The sequence below is a fragment of the Anomaloglossus baeobatrachus genome, chromosome 2 (genome assembly GCF_048569485.1).
Source record: "Anomaloglossus baeobatrachus isolate aAnoBae1 chromosome 2, aAnoBae1.hap1, whole genome shotgun sequence".
Taxonomy (NCBI): Eukaryota; Metazoa; Chordata; class Amphibia; order Anura; family Aromobatidae; genus Anomaloglossus; species Anomaloglossus baeobatrachus.
This window is the reverse complement of record NC_134354.1, coordinates 769890015-769907872: the sequence shown is the minus strand read 5'-3', so window position 1 is coordinate 769907872 and position 17858 is coordinate 769890015. Positions and strand designations below refer to the sequence as shown.

Below are 17858 nucleotides of genomic sequence, written 5' to 3'. Positions count from 1 at the left end.
TTTTAAATGTGTACCGTTTTACCTGTTATTTATATTTTTACAGTTTTGGAACAAAAATAAAACCGGTGATGGACGGGCAGCCCGCGGACGGTCTGCATTTTACCAAGGGGGAATGTGACGCCCTGGACTAGCCAGGTAGTCACAAACATACCAACATACACACCCCCACCCTAGGCAGTTACAACAGCCAAACACAAAACCCTTGTTGCCTCCCTCCAGAGTCTGATGTCCACACTAGGTGGGGTGGAGCCAGGCGGTTGGCCCCACCCACCGAGGAGTTCACAGGCCTGGAGGCAGGAAAAGTGTCAGTTCAGTCTTGGAGGTGAAAGTGAGAGGAGTGAACACTTGGGTGTCTGGGTTGGAGCCCAGACACTAACAGCAAGGTTGGCAGATGGTGGTGGCCGTCTGCAGGAGTTAGTGGAACTCCGCAGAGTCGTAAGGACCAGGGTCGGGCGTCGGCCCTCTGGTACCGGACCGGGGAACGGAGTGAAGCTAAGCACACAGGCAGGGCCATCGGACCCCGACCAGGCTTGGAGCCGCCGTCAATAGTCAAATCCGAATGTGACAGGAACCCCAGGGGTTTCTCAACAACCAAGTCCGGATTGAAGGCAACCGTCCACCCAGAGAGGATATACAGCCACCGCCACAGGCTAGAGATCCAAGGGCCAGCGCCTGCGGGCAAAACGGGCTCCTACAGCACCTATACGCCGGGGAGCAGACTACCGGTGGGCAACCACAGGAGTCAAGAACTTTCTACAAGGTGCAGGGAAAGACAGCCACCATCAGCCGTCTGGGGAGAGCACAACAACAGCACTGCAGCCGGCTGCGGGACCCGTCCATCCGGCCGTATTTTTTTACCAGAGACTTTGTCAGTGATTGTCTGAGTGAGTACACCAGTGCCGTCAGGCAGCGCGCAACGCTGTCCCTGCAACCCTGCACCCCAGCTATCCGGCCTCCCCGTTACACCATCGGGCCCCGGGATCACCAACCCCTGCCCACGGAGGGGACAACATCTCAGCTGCACCCTACCATCTCTCCTGGGATCCCCGTTACCAGCAGCGGTGGTGCCATTACCACCCATGGGTGGCGTCACGAACAATCTCCCTAACCAAACCACCCCCCTTTTCACTCACGGGTGAGGAGCGCTGCTCGAGTCCCCGGGTCCAGTCCACAGCTCGAGCCACCGAGCAGCAGCAGCAGAAGACCCGGACCCGAGCGTGGCGAGCGCGTCCCTTCCGCCCGCGACACAGACAGTGGTCTGGGCCTAGAGGAGTGGGACCCCTGGTCGCAGGGGATTGTGGCAAGGTGCCTGGACCTGTCGAGGAGGACAGCAGGGAGCCTAGCACTGTCACCGGTCTGGGACCGAAGGCACGATGGGGTACACGGACCCTAGGTCGGGGAGTAGCTTCAGGCAACCCGATAATTCACCTGAGGAGAACGGAGCCTTTATGATCTGTTCCCATCCGCTCCAGAATCAGGGCATTAGCGCAACGAGGGGGATAGGACTTTCCAATCCAAAACGGTCCAGAAAATCCCAAGCGTGAGCCCTGAGAACAAGCTCCCACAGCTAGCCATAGTGGGGAGCGTGGCCCGGCAAGTTCCATACTACTGGGCCACCAAGTTGAAGTTAAACTTAGTGCCAGGAGGCAGGTCATGGATCACCAGACAACACTATCGGGGACGGGACTCGGACAAGCTCCCCTCAGCGGCAGCAGCACCCAGAGAATTGGTTTACCCGGTTGTTGGTGTCTACTTATGAACTGAGAGAGTACAAGAGTGACCCCTGCATTCCACGGCACCCCCTTCACAGAGTCCTGGGGCATCCCCTTAACCGTGGAGGTCTACGACACCTTGCTGCCCCAGTTCATCCCCCCCGGCTACTCCCAACGGCAGCGGCGGTACTTTCCCAAATTACCTTACACTACGGGTGGTGTCACGAACTATATCTAAACTCCCCTGTAAATACCCCTTACATTTGAGTTGCCGCACGACCCCCGGGTACGGAGACCCTCGAGCCACAGCGACCACCCGGATCCGAGCAGCTTGGCTGCTTCCACGGGGGCGGCACACCCCCACACTGTATTATGCCACCATATGATGCGTCCACACAGTATTATGCCCTAGTATGATCCGCCATACAGTATTATGCCTGATATGATGCCCCACACATTCTTATGCCTCCACAGTATTATGCCCCCATAAGATCCCTACACAGTATTATGCTACCACATGATGGCCCACATAATATTATGCCCCATATGATCCCCACATAGTTTTATGCATGATACGATGCCCCACACAGTATTATGCCCCATATGATCCCCACACAATATTATGCCCCCACATAATGGCCCACACAATATTATGCCCCATATGATCCCACCCGCACAGTATTATGCCCTCATATAGTGCCCTCACACAGTGTTATGCTCTTACATGGTGTCCCCACAGTATTATGACCCCATATGATGCCCCCACACAGTATTATACCCTTACATGATGTCCCTACAGTATTTTGCCCCATATAATCACCAACACAGTATTATACCTCCATATAATGCCCCCACACTGTTATATGCCTCCATATAATCCGCCACACAGTATTATGCCTCCTTATGATGACCCCACGCAGTATTATTCCCTTACATGATGTCCCCACACTGTATTATGTCCCCATATAATCTGCCACACAATATTATGCCCCGTTTGTGATGACCTCACGCAGTATTATGACCCCATATGATGCCCCCACAATGCTGCTGATGTCTCCACACCCACCAAGTTCCCACTGGATCGCTCAATGTTTGGGATTCATGTGTAGAGGGTGACATCTGCAGAAATTGTGCAACAATCCTGTGACAATTCTCTTAAATAATGACATTTCTGTTGGAGGAATAGGAGTGGTTTAGTCCTTTACACCAACCTTGGCCAGGAATGCCCTCAATCCTCCAGGTATCATTTTGGAACACCAATATTTTGTCATAGTTTCATAAACCTTGCTCTTTTCGTTCTTGGATTCACCAAATGTGGGAAGATTGTGTCTGAAAATGCAGGAAATATAGCAGGTAATGAAATCCATGCCTAAATCCTGAGAAAAATGTGGATTGTGTGAATCTACCCTTGCACATACGTATAATAACTTGTATATTGTGCTTTTACCAGCACCATAAATCCATGGTCTTGGAAAGGGTTAATGTCTTTTCCTATTACAGTGTGTGTCGCCCCCACGCCAGCAGTCAGGCTGCTCGGATCCAGATCTGCAGTGTGGCTCGAGGGGTTCTTCCGGACCTGGGGGTCGCGCGGACACTTCGAATAAAAGGGGACGTATTTGTACGGGATTTGCCGTAAACACTCTGCGACGCCACCCACGGTGTGTGGTGAAGTGTGGCACCACCGCTGCTGTTGTGGGGCACCCGGGGGCGATGGGATGGCAGCTGGATGTTAACCCCTCCGTGGGTAGGGATAGATGCCCCCGGGGCCCAGTGTCTCTGTGCTGAGGATGGTGATGGCAGGGACCGGCGTGTTAGTTTACTCACGATCGAAAGAATCACACAAGTCCAATGGTAAACCAAGGAGCTGGTGGCCGGCCGCCGCGGCCGGGTGTATTCTGGTCCCTCACCCGGGGTGATGGTCTGTGTCACTTTCCTCTGCACTGTGTTTTTGGTGTGGTGGATGTGACGACATGGACACCCAATGCCTCTCATGGGTTAAAGTTTCTTAACATTCAGCCAGACGTATTGTTCTTATGTGTGCTAAGTCATGTTTGCTTAGCTATTGTTTCTCCAGACCCTTCCAGTAATCATTGTATTGTAGTTGTGTATTGCTAATGTAATTACCTTAGTAGTCATTGTCTAGTCTGTGCATTCCAGACTACATGTATACCCTCAGTCTTTCTGTAGACATCATTTGGATGAACATTGTCCATGCAGCTTGAGATTCATCCAATGGGAGAGGCGATCTTGTCCAACCAATCGATGAGGACATAGTGTATCCAAGTGGAAGGCTGTGGCTATAAAAGCGATTTCTTTAAGCCACTAGGTGGTTCTTGATGGATGCTGATGGATCCAGTCTAAGCTCTTAGGAGCTGACTAGAGGATCAGGTTACCCTGTGGCTTCAATCTAGGGACTCCGGTTCCGGTTGGTGACCATATCCACAGTCTAGGGATTTCGACTCCGGCTGCCAGGATTATATCATCATACCAGGACTACCTAAGGAGGACACTCAGGTTGGGACAGTTCAGTCACCTGCTACAGACTTTGCAGACCTCACACAGCTTCCTAAATCTGGCATTATTCCTTTCTCGGTGGGTGCCCGGCAAAAGCGGGGTGCTGCTGGATTGGAGTAAATAGCCCTGGGACCGCTGAGGCATGGACATTCTAAATCCCTGGTGAGCCAGTGGAAGGGTGAGACTCTGTTGCCTGTTACATTTGTGTGTTTTGCTGGTTATGTGTTATGTGCCGTTAATTGTTTGGGGATCCAATAAAGTCTAATTATTATGGTTCCCTCATCCTGTGTTGTCTGAGTAGTGTTACGCCCATGGTTAAGGAGGCCGGCATTCAGTTGGGATGAGCCCTGAGCCACGCTGTCTTTCTAAAGGTGGCGGGTTTTCGCGAATGAGAGCACCTACTGAGCCCTGTGTCTCCACAGTGGACTTCCCGGTGTGGAACACGGAAGTCCGCTGCCGGTACTTTGTTGGGAGCCTTGCCCGCTGACGCTGACCCTTGGGATCTACCAGGCCCTGGCGGATGCCCTATCCCCCTCGGTGGGTGGTTGTCTGCTTTCGGGACTTTGGGTGGGACAGGACCTGTAATCCTATCCTCAATTGGTTAATTAACAAAGCCGGTAGTTCCGGTCTCTACTTCAGGGTCCAAGTACCCCTTCTGTGCACGGTTTCCGGGTTGGTTCTCCGGAGTCGGTACCGGCGGGCTCCAACCCTGCCCCGGTCCACCTCGGATCTCTGGCAGCCGTCTTGCCGTCTCCTGACAGACACGGACCACCATCTGCCACCTAGCCAGCACGCCTGCGCTCCAACCCTGACGCCGCTCCTTTCTCCTTTCTTTGTACTCCACTCCACTTCGACTACACCTTCCAACTTGAACTACAAACATGAACTCAACTGACTCTTTTCCCGCCTTGGGTTCTCTAGACCCCAAGGTGGGCGTTCTCCATCTGCCTGGTCCCACCCACTGGTGTGTCTTTCCTACCCTGAGGGGGTGACTAGGGTTTTGTTGGCTGGTGTAACCCTTTGAGGCAAGGTGTTGTGCGGGGGCCTATTCTGTGACGGGCCAGGGCGTCACAAGTGCATACTAAGAGAAGCTTACTATTTGTGTGGGTATCATCACTGATCCCATAGGGAATGTCACCCCGTCTTTTACTCATGGAAAGCTGAGGCTCCAAGCTAGGACCATGAGGAGTTCGCATGGTAGTGCCAAGATCACAACACAGGTCCATAAGTGCCAACACCCATTGGAGTATTTCTCCAGATTTGACCAAGACTGCTAAATTCTGCTGGTAGTTGTAGTTGCACTGACCTGTATGATCTGGAGAACTCATTCCGTTCCTCTTGTATTACATAGAGCCGTAAAATAACGGTGTCTGTTACTCCAGCATATGGACAACGCCTCCGGAGTCTCAGCTCAGTTGGCAGGGAGATAAGTGTGGAGAATGGGTAGTGATAATCTACCCATAACAACCAACCGCTGCCAAGACTATCAGATGTATTTCCACTCTGTCGGTTTAATTTTGGAGCAGAGAAAAGCAATCAGGAGCCATCGTAGATCCAGGAGCTGAGCGTGAGCTGTCTGATACCACTGAGGAACACAATTTTCGTTGAGTGAGATCTGACACTTGTTTTGGTTCTTGCTCATCACCGACTGCACCAAGGTTTTCAGGAAAATTGGAAAGATGGCTATGCCGAAAATGCACCCTGAAGCTCAACTGGCACTGGTAATTTGGGTGAATTATGCACTGGATGTATAGATGACGGTAGACCAGGATACTCTGCAAAAATAAGTCACTGGAATGATCTCTTAGCTCTCGCCAAACCCAAACCATAGGCTTACCAAATGGCATCTTATCCCGTGTTTCCTTCTTCCACATCCGTAAACCCTCGACACGCTGCTCGCACACCTTGTGACTTGCCCATGGCGTATCTCGTTCACCAAGTTTTACTTTGAAATATGCAAAATAGGCTTGAAAAGGTGCTGATTGTTCATCCTCGAAGTGCGAATGGTGAAACTGCCACAGATATAACACAAGGAATCAGGGCTGTTTAGGCACGTACGACAAGAAATAGCAGAGAAAGACATGATGTGAAAGAAAATAAGTGTAAATAAAAAATGAATTTCTGCTAAGCCCTTGTATAAAGATTTTTTGAATACTATATAGAGGGACATACAACCTCTCGCCACACTGTTACACGTGTAACTGGACAGCCAAGACAAATAAGGCTGCTTTCACACATCCGGTTTTTCCTGTGCGGCACAATCCGGCGCTTTGCAGAAAAAACGCAACCGTTTTTTTTTGCCGCCGGTTGCGGGTTTTTTGCATAGACTTACATTAGTGCCGTATTGAGCCGCATGAGCTTGCGTTCCATCCGGTTTTTGCCGCATGCAGCAGATTTAGCCGATGCGGCGGCCGGATGTGGCGGCCGGATGTAACGTTGCCTGGCACGTTTTTTTGTCCAGCAAAAGAAAACGCATCACGCCACATCTGGCCGATGCGCACAATTTGCAATGCATGCCTATGGACGCCGCATGCGGCGTCCTGCGGAAAACACCGCATCTGTCCGCCGCATGCGTTTTGTTCCACTGCACATGCTCAGTAGCCTGCCACAAGCTGCAAAAACTGGACGGGCCGCATGTAAAAAACTTATGCAAAGGATGCGGTTTTGTCGCCGCATCCGTTGCATAGGTTTTAGAGCCGAATTGGCCAGCTCTGCTAAAACCGGAGGTGTGAAAGCAGCCTAACCAGTTGCCGGGTCCAAGGTTGTTCTCCACTCCTGCCCACTTGATGTCATTCTCCATTCCTGCCCACTCAAGGTCATCTTACACTCCTCCCCACTCAAGGTCGTCCTACTCTCTTCTCCACTCGAGGTTATCCCCCACTCCTCCCCACTTGAAGTCGTTCTCCACTCCTTCCCCACTCGGGGTCGTCCTCCACCCCTACAACTCAATGTCATTCTCCAATCCTCCCCAGTCAAGGTCGTCCTACACTTCTCTCCACTCAAGGTAGTTTCTACTCCTCCCCACGCGAGGTCATCGTACTCTCCTCTCCACTCAAGGTCGTTTCCACTCCTCCCCACTCGAGGTCGTCCTACTCTCCTTTCCATTCGAGATCATCCTCCACTCCTCCCCACTTGAGGTTTTCTTCCACTCATTCTTACTCAAGATCATCCTCCACCCCTTCCCACATGAGGTTGTCACCAACTCCTCCCTACTTGAAGTCGTTCTCCACTCCTTCCCACTCAAGTTCATCCTCCACTCCTCCCCATTCAAGTTCATCCTCCACTCCTCACCATTCAAGGTCATCCTGCACTCCTCCCACTCTAAGGTCGTCCTCCACCCCTCCCCACTCAAGGGTGGTAGGTTTTTGGCCTATAGGAGAGCACTAATGCTACCCACAATCCAGCCTAGAGTAATCGCATTAAGATAAGCTGTAGAGAAAAAGCCTGACTGATAGAAGAAAACTAACCACAGTTGTGGAATCAGCATGCCTATTTTGGTCTATGTCAGCAGAAAAATCGAACTCTAAAATCGAACACAAAAATTGTGTTCAAAATTGTTCCCCAGTATGATGAGTACTAGACAGGAAAATGGCTCTGCATGGTATACTGGTGCTACATGTCTGAATAAAGGCCTTCCCTTGAGGCAGGAGCCTCAATGACACTGTTATTGGACACTATATCTGCTACGGTTTAGAGGACATTGAGTTGGCACTGTTGTGTAGCAATGTGGTTGGTATAATTTTGCTAGAGCTGTGGATAGCATTGTTATTGGGCACAGTGGTGGTACAGCTCTGAAGGTACTGCAGTTGACACTGTTACCGAGCATTATCGATGGTACAGTTTTGAAGATATCACAGCTGGCATTGTTATGGGGGTACTCTGGATGGTACAGTTTTGAGGGCACTGTTACTTGCACTGTTATGGGACAAAGATACAGTTTATCACAAATTTGAGTATAATATACTCCTCACATTTTTGTACATTTTTCAATACATCTTTTCATGGAACAACACTGATATGATATGATTTGACCCTGTGATACAATGTGCAGTGTCAGTGTCCAACTTGTATAACAGTGTAAATTTGGTGTCCTCTAAATAACTCCACACACAGCCATTAATTTCTAAACCGCTGGCAACAAACGTGAGTACACCCAGGGCCATATTTACCATTAGGCACCTGTGGTCCGGTGCCTGGGGCGGCAGGTTGTGGGGGGCGGCACCTTCTGGCAGCAAAAAACAAAAAATTGGGGTTTTTTATATTTTTTTTTTTGCGGCCGCCGAGCACAGGGAGCTGAGTGACCCCAGAACTGCCGGCGCCTGCACTTCCGGGGTCACAGGCGCGCGCCAATCAGCTCCTTCCTCTGTGCTGCGTCCACTGCTGTGTGGACGTCACATGCAGAGCTCACAGCAGGACGCCGCGGAGGACGCCGTGATGGAAGCCGGTGTCAGAAGAGGATACTCACGTGAGCCAGGAAGATGGCGGCGGGCACTGGAGCAGGTAAGTGGATTCATAAGGAGCGTGGGGGTGTCTCTAATGCAGACTGGAGATCTGCGCATGCGGGGGGGGGCAAAGGCTGATACTGGAGGGAGGCAGAGGCTGAGACTGGGGGGAGGCTGGAGGGAGACAGAAGCTGAGACTGGGGGGAGGCTGGAGGGAGGCAGAGGCTGAGACTGGGGGGAGGCTGGAGGGAGGCAGAGGCTGAGACTGGGAGGAGGCAGAGGCTGAGACTGGGGGGAGGCCAGAGGGAGGCAGAGGCTGAGACTGGAGGGAGGCAGAGGCTGAGACTGGGGGGAAGCTGGAGGGAGACAGAGGCTGAGACTGGGGGGAGGCTGGAGGGAGGCAGAGACTGAGGGGAGGCTGGAGGGAGGCAGAGGCTGAGACTGGGAGGAGGCAGAGGCTGAGACTGGGGGGAGGCTGGAGGGAGGCAGAGGCTGAGACTGGGGGGAGGCTGGAGCGAGGCAGAGACTGGGGGGAGGCTAGAGGGAGGCAGAGGCAGAGACTGGGGGGAGGCTGGAGGGAGGCAGAGGCTGAGACTGGGGGGAGGCTGGAGGGAGGCAGAGGCTGAGACTGGGGGGAGGCTGGAGGGAGGCAAAGGCTAAGACTGGGGAGAGGCAGAACCAAGAAAAAAATACGATGTCCACTCACCTGTAGCCGAAGAGGGAACCACCACATCCAGGACTTGTGCACGGAAAGGAAAACCGGCAATCCAAGTAAGTGTAGATAGAAACTCCAGCAGCAAAGTCCAATGGATAATAAAATCAAATTTTCTTTATTAATTCATTTTAAAAAAACATAAATAAAATATCCAGACAGGGTCCTATGCAAGAGAGGACGCGTTTCGAACCAGATGGTTCTTAGTCAGTCTCTCTAGAGACTGACTAAGAACCATCTGGTTCGAAACGCGTCCTCTCTTGCATAGGACCCTGTCTGGATATTTTATTTATGTTTTTTTAAAATGAATTAATAAAGAAAATTTGATTTTATTATCCATTGGACTTTGCTGCTGGAGTTTCTATCTACACTTACTTGGGGGGAGGCAGAGGCTGAGACTGGGGGGAGGCTGGAGTGAAACTGAGGCTGAGACTGGGGGGAGCCTGGAGGGAGGCTGAGACTGGAAGGAGGCTGAGGCGGAGACTGGGGGAAGCTGGAGGGAGGCTGAGGCGGAGACTGAGGGGAGGCTGGAGGGAGGCTGAGGCAGAGACTGGGGGGAGGCTGGAGGGAGGCTGAGGCGGAGACTGGGGCAGGCTGTGGCTGGGGGGAGGCAAAGGCTGAGACTGGGGGAGAGAGGCTGATGCTGAGGGAAGATAGAGGCTGATGCTGGGGGAGAGAGGCTGATGCTGGGGGAGTGGGAGAGAGGGGCTAATTCTAGAGACAGAGGACAAGTGATGAGGGATAGTGCAATGACAAAATCGATTGGGTGGGGGGAGTGTAAGGACTCAGAATGAGGGGGGCAGCATTGGGAGCTCATTATGGAGAAGGGGCAGCATGTGTGGGATCAGTATGGAGTGGAGCAATGTAGGGGAGTCAATATCAAGAGTGGGGTAGTGTGTGTGGGGGGGTCTCAGCATAAGCGTTAGTGTGGTGGTCTTAGCATGAGTAGGGCTACATGAAGGTCTCATTATGGAAAAGAGGAAGGCAGCATTAGGAGCTCATGGAGAGGGGCAGCATGCATGGGACATTGGGAGGAGGGGGCAGCATGCATGGGACATTGTGAGGAGGGGCAGCATGCATGGGACATTGTGAGGAGGGGGCAGCAAGCATGGGACATTGTGAGGAAGGGGCAGCATGCATGGGACATTGTGAGGAGGGAGCAGCATGCATGGGACATTGTGAGGAGGGGGCAGCATGCATGGGACATTGTGAGGAGGGGGCAGCAAGCATGGGACATTGTGAGGAAGGGGCAGCATGCATGGGACATTGTGAGGAGGGGGCAGCATGCATGGGACATTGTGAGGAGGGGGCAGCATGCATGAGACATTGTGAGGAGGGGGCAGCATGCATGGGACATTGTGAGGAGGGGGCAGCATGCATGGGACACTGTGAGGAGGGGGCGGCATGCATGGGACACTGTGATGAGGGGGCAGCATGCATGGGACACTGTGAGGAGGGGGCAGCATGCATGAGACATTGTGAGGAGGGGACAGCATGCATGGGACATTGTGAGGAGGGGGCAGCATGCATGGGACATTGTGAGGAGGGGACAGCATGCATGGGACATTGTGAGGAGGGGGCAGCATGCATGGGACATTGTGAGGAGGGGGCAGCATGCATGGGACATTGTGAGGAAGGAGCAGCATGCATGGGACATTGTGAGGAGGGGGCAGCATGCATGGGACATTGTGAGGAGGGGGCAGCATGCATGGGACATTGTGAGGAGGGAGCAGCATGCATGGGACATTGTGAGGAGGGGGCAGCATGCATGGGACATTGTGAGGAGGGGGCAGCATGCATGGGACATTGTGAGGAGGGGGCAGCATGCATGGGACATTGTGAGGAGGGGGCAGCATGCATGGGACATTGTGAGGAGGGGGCAGCATGCATGGGACATTGTGAGGAGGGGGCAGCATCCATGCGACATTGTCCTCACATCATGCTGCTCCCTCCTCACAATGTACAGATCATATTTCATAATCGAGGAAGGTGTGGTGGATATACAGTAGTTTATAAGGGAGGGCAGTGTGTAGTTTATTAGGGGCAGTGTGACAGTCACAGTATATAAGTGGGGACGGTGTGGTGGGAATATTTTATACTCATGCTATGTTTTGATGTGCCTGTGGTGATCCCCATGGGGGGGGGGTTAGTGCCCTTCGTTTCTTATTGATACTTTTTAAAGTGTGCTACAGAGTAGATCTGCCTTAAAGAGATGTTGTGTGCGAAAACTCAGTTTTACGTTGTCACTAAGGGGCGCGACCACCTAAAGTGCCTAGGGCAGCATGAAGGCAAAATACAGCCCTGAGTACACCCCAAAGTGAAAATGACCAAATTGGGCCCAAAATGTTAATATTTTGTGTGGGCACCATTATTTTCCAGCACTGCCTTAACTCTCTTAAGACCTGGAGGTCACTAGAGCTTCACAGGAGCCACTGGATCCACTTCTCTCCTCCATGATGACATCACGGAGCTGGTGGATGTTAGAGACCTTGTGCTCCTCTAACTTCTGTTTGAGGAGGCCCCACAGATGCTCCATAGGGTTTAGGTCTGGAGATGCCAGTCCAGCACCTTTGCCCTCAGGTTCTTTAGCGAGGCAGTGGTGGTCCTGGAGGTGTGTTTGGCGTTGTTGTCATGTTGGAATATGAAGGGAGGGGATCACGCTCTCCTTTAGTATGTCACAGTAGAATCATAGAATGTAAGGGTTGGAAGGGACCTCCAGGGTTATCTGGTCCAACCCCCGGCCCACAGCAGGATGTCATCCCACACAGATGTCTGTCCAGTCTTTTTTTGAAGACTTTCATTGAAGGGCAACTCACTACCTCGCCATCACTGTCAAAAAAAAAAATCCAATATCTAATCTGTGTCTCCTCTTAATCATTTTCATCCCATTGCTTCTCGTCTTTCCTTGTGCAAATGAGAATAGCATTGATCCCTCTACAGTGTGACAGCCCTTGCGATATTTGTAGACCGCTATTAAGTCTCCAATCTTCTTTTTTGCAACCTATACATTCCCAGATTCTGTAACCGTTCCTCGTAGGACATGGTTAGTAAAGCTGTCACCATTCTGGTCACTCTTCTCACAGTATTCTATATGAGGTCTGACCAAAGAAGAGTAGAGGACAATAATGACTTCACGTAATCTAGACTGTATGCTTCTGTTAATACATCCCAGAATTGTGTTTGACCTTCCAGTGACCAGTATGAGAGAGTGTGTGAGCGATAACACCAAATGTAACACACCTAAGACCCTGTAAAACTGAGTCACATGACGCCAGGAAGGGAATTGGTTAATTGGGAACAATTGGCCATCTCCCTTAGGGGTGTACTCACTTTTGTTGCCAGCGGTTTAGACATTAATGGCTGTGTGTTGAGCTATTTAGTGGACACCAAATTTACACTGTTATACAAGCTGCACACTGACACTGTACATTGTATCACAGGGTCAGATCTGCAGCGCTGTCCCATGAAAAGATATAATATTTAGAAAACTGTGAGGGGTGTACTCACTTTTGTGATACACTGTATTTACTGTTATGGGGCACTATCTAATACGTGGTAAAAGGGCATGTGAAGGATTTGCCATGGTGGTCTAGACCTGTCTCTTCTTCTGATCCCGAAAGAAGAAATCACATGCGTCTAATATGCAGAATGTCCTCCGCTCTACTGGGGTTTCTCCTGAGGCTAGGCTTATAATTGTGTGCACCCTTTTTCTTCCCAGGTTAATGGCATTGATCTGCGCGGTGCTTCCCATGAACAAGCTGCAGCGGCCTTAAAAGGTGCCGGTCAGACGGTCACGATGCTAGCACAATACCAGCCCGAAGGTAAGAGATGGCGGCATGTTGTAATCAGCATGTCTGCAGTTGTGTATGGCTCACTCGCCACAGACTAAGAACCTAGGAGACAAATCGCTAAGATAAAAAACGTTTAATCAGTTTTGTCAACTAGTCCAAAATTTCCAGGGCTCTCCAGAACTTCAGGCTCAATCACAGCAATTTTGTGTCAGCTGAGACAGACAGGGAGCAAGGTTGTGTAAATATTGACAAAAAGTGGATCCTCGGGGGTTGGCCATGGAGTCTTCGTGGGAGTGTCACGGCACTCCCATGCAGGGTTTGTCGGCAGGATTAAAGCAATAAAAATGTTGGTAAATACTGTTTCACATTCATCCAAATGTCACATTTTTAAATATAGTGTAACACTTCTGCCTACTGCAGTTTTTCCACTTTTTATTCTGCTTTTCTACTGGAGTGAAAATGGCGACTTTAAAAAAGGTACAATTCATCTGAAACAATCTCAGGGAACTAATTTTTCGGTCTCAGAAATTTCTGGAAATAAATTTATAACATGAAAATTCATCGTTCTTGAGAAGTTCAGTATAACTAGTGTTTTCACCAGTCTTGCTTCAGAGTCCACTGGAAAAATATGCGCCAAATTCTTTAAAAAAGACGTACGTAAAGGTTTACTGAATTTGACGCATATTATGTAACCGTAACATGGGATATTTACTATTGCAGATGGTAAGAAAATTGCTAAATATAAGGCAAATTTAACCAAAAGTCCAATAGTAAGTAAAAAAGAATTATAGAAAAAAAGTTTCAAAAAGCAGCAATACGACTTGTGTCCAGCAGAGGGCATAGTGTTACCCTTATAAACCCATTCAATATTACGGTAGTGATTATTTGGGTGTGTTCACTGTTTTTTTTTTGGTTCCATCACTGTAGTGATGGAACCATGACAGTACTAAATCCAGAAGGATCCTTTTATAATACACAAATCACAATCCTGTCTATTTTTTGGTATTTTTGATCCAAGAAAATCACTTCTCTCTGCTCTATTTTTCCTATAATATTTTTATAAAAGGCAAATATAAAAGCAATTCTACCTTCAAAGCATTTTGTGAACACTCATAAGTCTTTTCCTAATATATACATATGTACAGTATTGTAGGACAGTGCAGTATCTGTCACCTAATATATTATCAGGTATAGGACAGTGATCACATTCACATGCTTTTCCAATTTGTTAAAGGGTACTTTTACTACTGAAATTAGTGATATGGCTGTATAGGTCCTGATACAACCATAAAAATGACACCTGTCTTGTAATAATCCGATGTTCCAGTGCTGAGATATCAAACTTTAAAGTGAGATGCAAACTAACCTGGTAGTGCCCAGAGGGGGCGTGTTCTCGCACTGTGAGTACACGACACGCCCCCTCACTGCACTTCCTGGTTAATTTGGATGTAGCTTTAAAGTTGAATTTCTCAGCGCTGGCACATCGAATTACAACAAGAAAGGTATCATTTTTATTGTTGTATTAAGACCTTTACAGATATACCAATCATTTCAGAAGGTGAAGGTTCCCTTTAAGTCATTTGAAAATCAGGTGTGTCAATGTGATCACTGCCCTTCTATTCCTGATAATATATATAGGTACCTCTTTGTGTGAGTTGTCAATACTATATATATATATATATATCTATATGTCTCAGTTTTGCTGATGTGGTTATGATGTGGCTGCCCGTCACACTACTGCCCATACATGCGGGTATTGTAAGCTGAGTTGGCAGATATAATTGCACATTCCCCTCAGGGATATCTGGGAAACGTCTTTCATTTCCTCATTGCTTACTTTGCACATTCTATTTTAATTTTCTTTCATTAATTTTTGATTCGCTGGCTATTGTAACTTGTTTAATTGATGAGTTAATTATAGAAGGAACTTTATATAACCTTCGGAGAATTAGCGTCATCATAACTACTGCATATATATATATATATATATATATATATATATATATATATATACCAAAGAGTGGTTCCCCATACACAGGCCAAGCATTTTCCTGTAGCCACCATTAGGGGGAGCTGATTACAATTTTTCCAGCTTCTATAGCATTCTGTCTCAATCCATAGGCAGTGAGCTCCCTCTAGTGGTGGCCGCAGGTAGTCAGAGTTTTATCTTTTGCTTTGACAAATGCCGGTGATATGGAGCTTTAATATGTGTTATACAGAGCCGCAAGCCTACAGATATCTTATGACAGAATAAATTCTAGATTACAATAGATTTTTACTTTAATACAAAAAATATAGTACTGAGGTGATATTTTTATATGGGTTTTGATAGTATGTCTCTGTGCGCCTTTCACAATGCATATAACTTATGTCACAAGCTGTTATTCTGTCCAGCACAATCTACATCAGTCTAATGACATTCACCTTCAAATGCTATTTAGTAATTTCTTCATAGAAATGATTTGCATAAAATGTTGAATCACCTTGTAAATAAATAACCTTAGTTATGCTGTACGGATCCTGAGTTACCTCCTGTATTATTCTCAAGAGGTGCACTCACTATTCTGCTGGTGCAGTCACTGTGCACATACATTACATTACTGATCCTGTACGGATCCTGAGTTACATCCTGTATTATACTCCAGAGCTGCACTCACTATTCTGCTGGTGCAGTCACTGTGCACATACATTACATTACTGATCCTGTACGGATCCTGAGTTACATCCTGTATTATACTCCAGAGCTGCACTCACTATTCTGCTGGTGCAGTCACTCTGTACATACATTACATTACTGATCCTGTACTGATCCTGAGTTACATGCTGTATTATACTCCAGAGCTGCACTCACTATGCTGCTGGTGCAGTCACTGTGTACATACATTAAATTACTGATCCTGAGTTACCTTCTGTATTATTCTCCAGAGCTGCACTCCCTATTCTGCTGGTGCAGTCACTGTGTACATACATTACATTACTGATACTGTACTGATCCTGAGTTACCTCCTGTATTATACTCCAGAGCTGCACTCACCATTCTGCTGGTGCAGTCACTGTGTACATACATTACATTACTGATACTGTACTGATCCTGAGTTACCTCCTGTATTATACTCCAGAGCTGCACTCACTATTCTGCTGGTGGAGTCACTGTGTACATACATTACATTACTGATACTGTACTGATCCTGAGTTACCTCCTGTATTATACTCCAGAGCTGCACTCACTATTCTGCTGGTGGAGTCACTGTATACAGAGAGGAGAACTGGAACCTCCCTTCCCCTATACGTGTCTGGATCCCTTTCTTTCAGGCATTTATGAGATAAATCACTGTAAAATGTCATTATTTGTTGTGTCTCTTTTAGTCATAAAGCGCTGATGTTTCCTGAGTTAGCGGTGTATATGGATTTATAGCGGTGTATATGGATTTATAGCGGTGTATATGGATTTAGAGCGGTGTATATGGATTTATAGCGGTGTATATGGATTTATAGCGGTGTATATGGATTTATAGCGGTGTATATGGATTTATAGCAGTGTATATGGATTTATAGCGGTGTATATGGATTTAGAGCGGTGTATATGGATTTATAGCGGTGTATATGGATTTATAGCGGTGTATATGGATTTATAGCGGTGTATATGGATTTATAGCGGTGTATATGGATTTAGAGCGGTGTATATGGATTTAGAGCGGTGTATATGGATTTAGAGCGGTGTATATGGATTTATAGCGGTGTATATGGATTTATAGCGGTGTATATGGATTTATAGCGGTGTATATGGATTTATAGCGGTGTATATGGATTTATAGCGGTGTATATGGATTTATAGCGGTGTATATGGATTTATAGCGGTGTATATGGATTTATAGCGGTTTATATGGATTCCCGTGACATTCTGTGCTGCCTTATTACACGTGTCTTCGGAGCGGCACCGCGTCCCCCCTTCTTCCACATTCTCGGGCTTCTTTATGTCCGTGGCTCGGATTGTCGGGATGTGATTGTTCGCTAATGACTGACTAATGAGGCCTAATGTGATGACAGTGAGGCCGCGTGAGTCAGAAACGCCGTATTGTGTTTTCTTCGCCCACAATCCCTAATAGATCTCACAACACTTCCTATGAGTGTGTGCCCCCCTGCAGCGGATCGGACCGCTCGGATCCGGGGGTGGTGATTACTCGTGGCTCGAGGGTCTCCGGACGCGGGGGCTAGGGGCAAAACCCAAAATGTAAAAGAGGGATTTGGTATAGTTTGTGACGCCACCCATGGTGTACGGTAATTGGGAGTACCGCCGCTGCCGTTGGGAGTACCCGGGGTGATGGAGTAGGGCAGCTAGGTGACGTTACCCTCCACGGTTAGGACAGGCCCCGGGACTCTGTTTGGAGGTGCGGGGTTGCAGTGCAGGGGTCAGTCGGGTACTCACTCAGCAATGAAGCAGACGCTGACAACAGGTAAACCAAGTCTCTGACTGCCGTTGCCTCTCGAGGGGAGCTCGTCCGGGTCCCGTACCCTGAAGCACTGTCTGGTGGTCCGTAACCTGCCTCCTGGCACTAAGTTTTTGATTGTCCATTGTGGTCCGGTAGCTTGGAGCTGTCCGGGCCCCGCTCCCCACTATGGCTAATCGGAGGAGCCTGCTCTCATGAGCTCACGCTTGGGATTTCAGTGGGCCGCTTGTTTGAAAAGC

General features: G+C 48.8%; 1 protein-coding gene across 9 annotated transcripts in view; it reads left to right on the top strand.

Moving 5' to 3' along the window:
* Window positions 1-17858, top strand: part of DLG2 (discs large MAGUK scaffold protein 2) — a 1610676-nt gene that overhangs the window by 1216367 nt on the left and 376451 nt on the right. For all 9 annotated transcript variants that reach the window (XM_075337519.1, XM_075337521.1, XM_075337520.1 and 6 more), the window contains one exon: window positions 13099-13201. In XM_075337519.1, the coding sequence (XP_075193634.1) occupies window positions 13099-13201 (103 nt within the window). The remainder of the gene's footprint in view (window positions 1-13098; window positions 13202-17858) is intronic.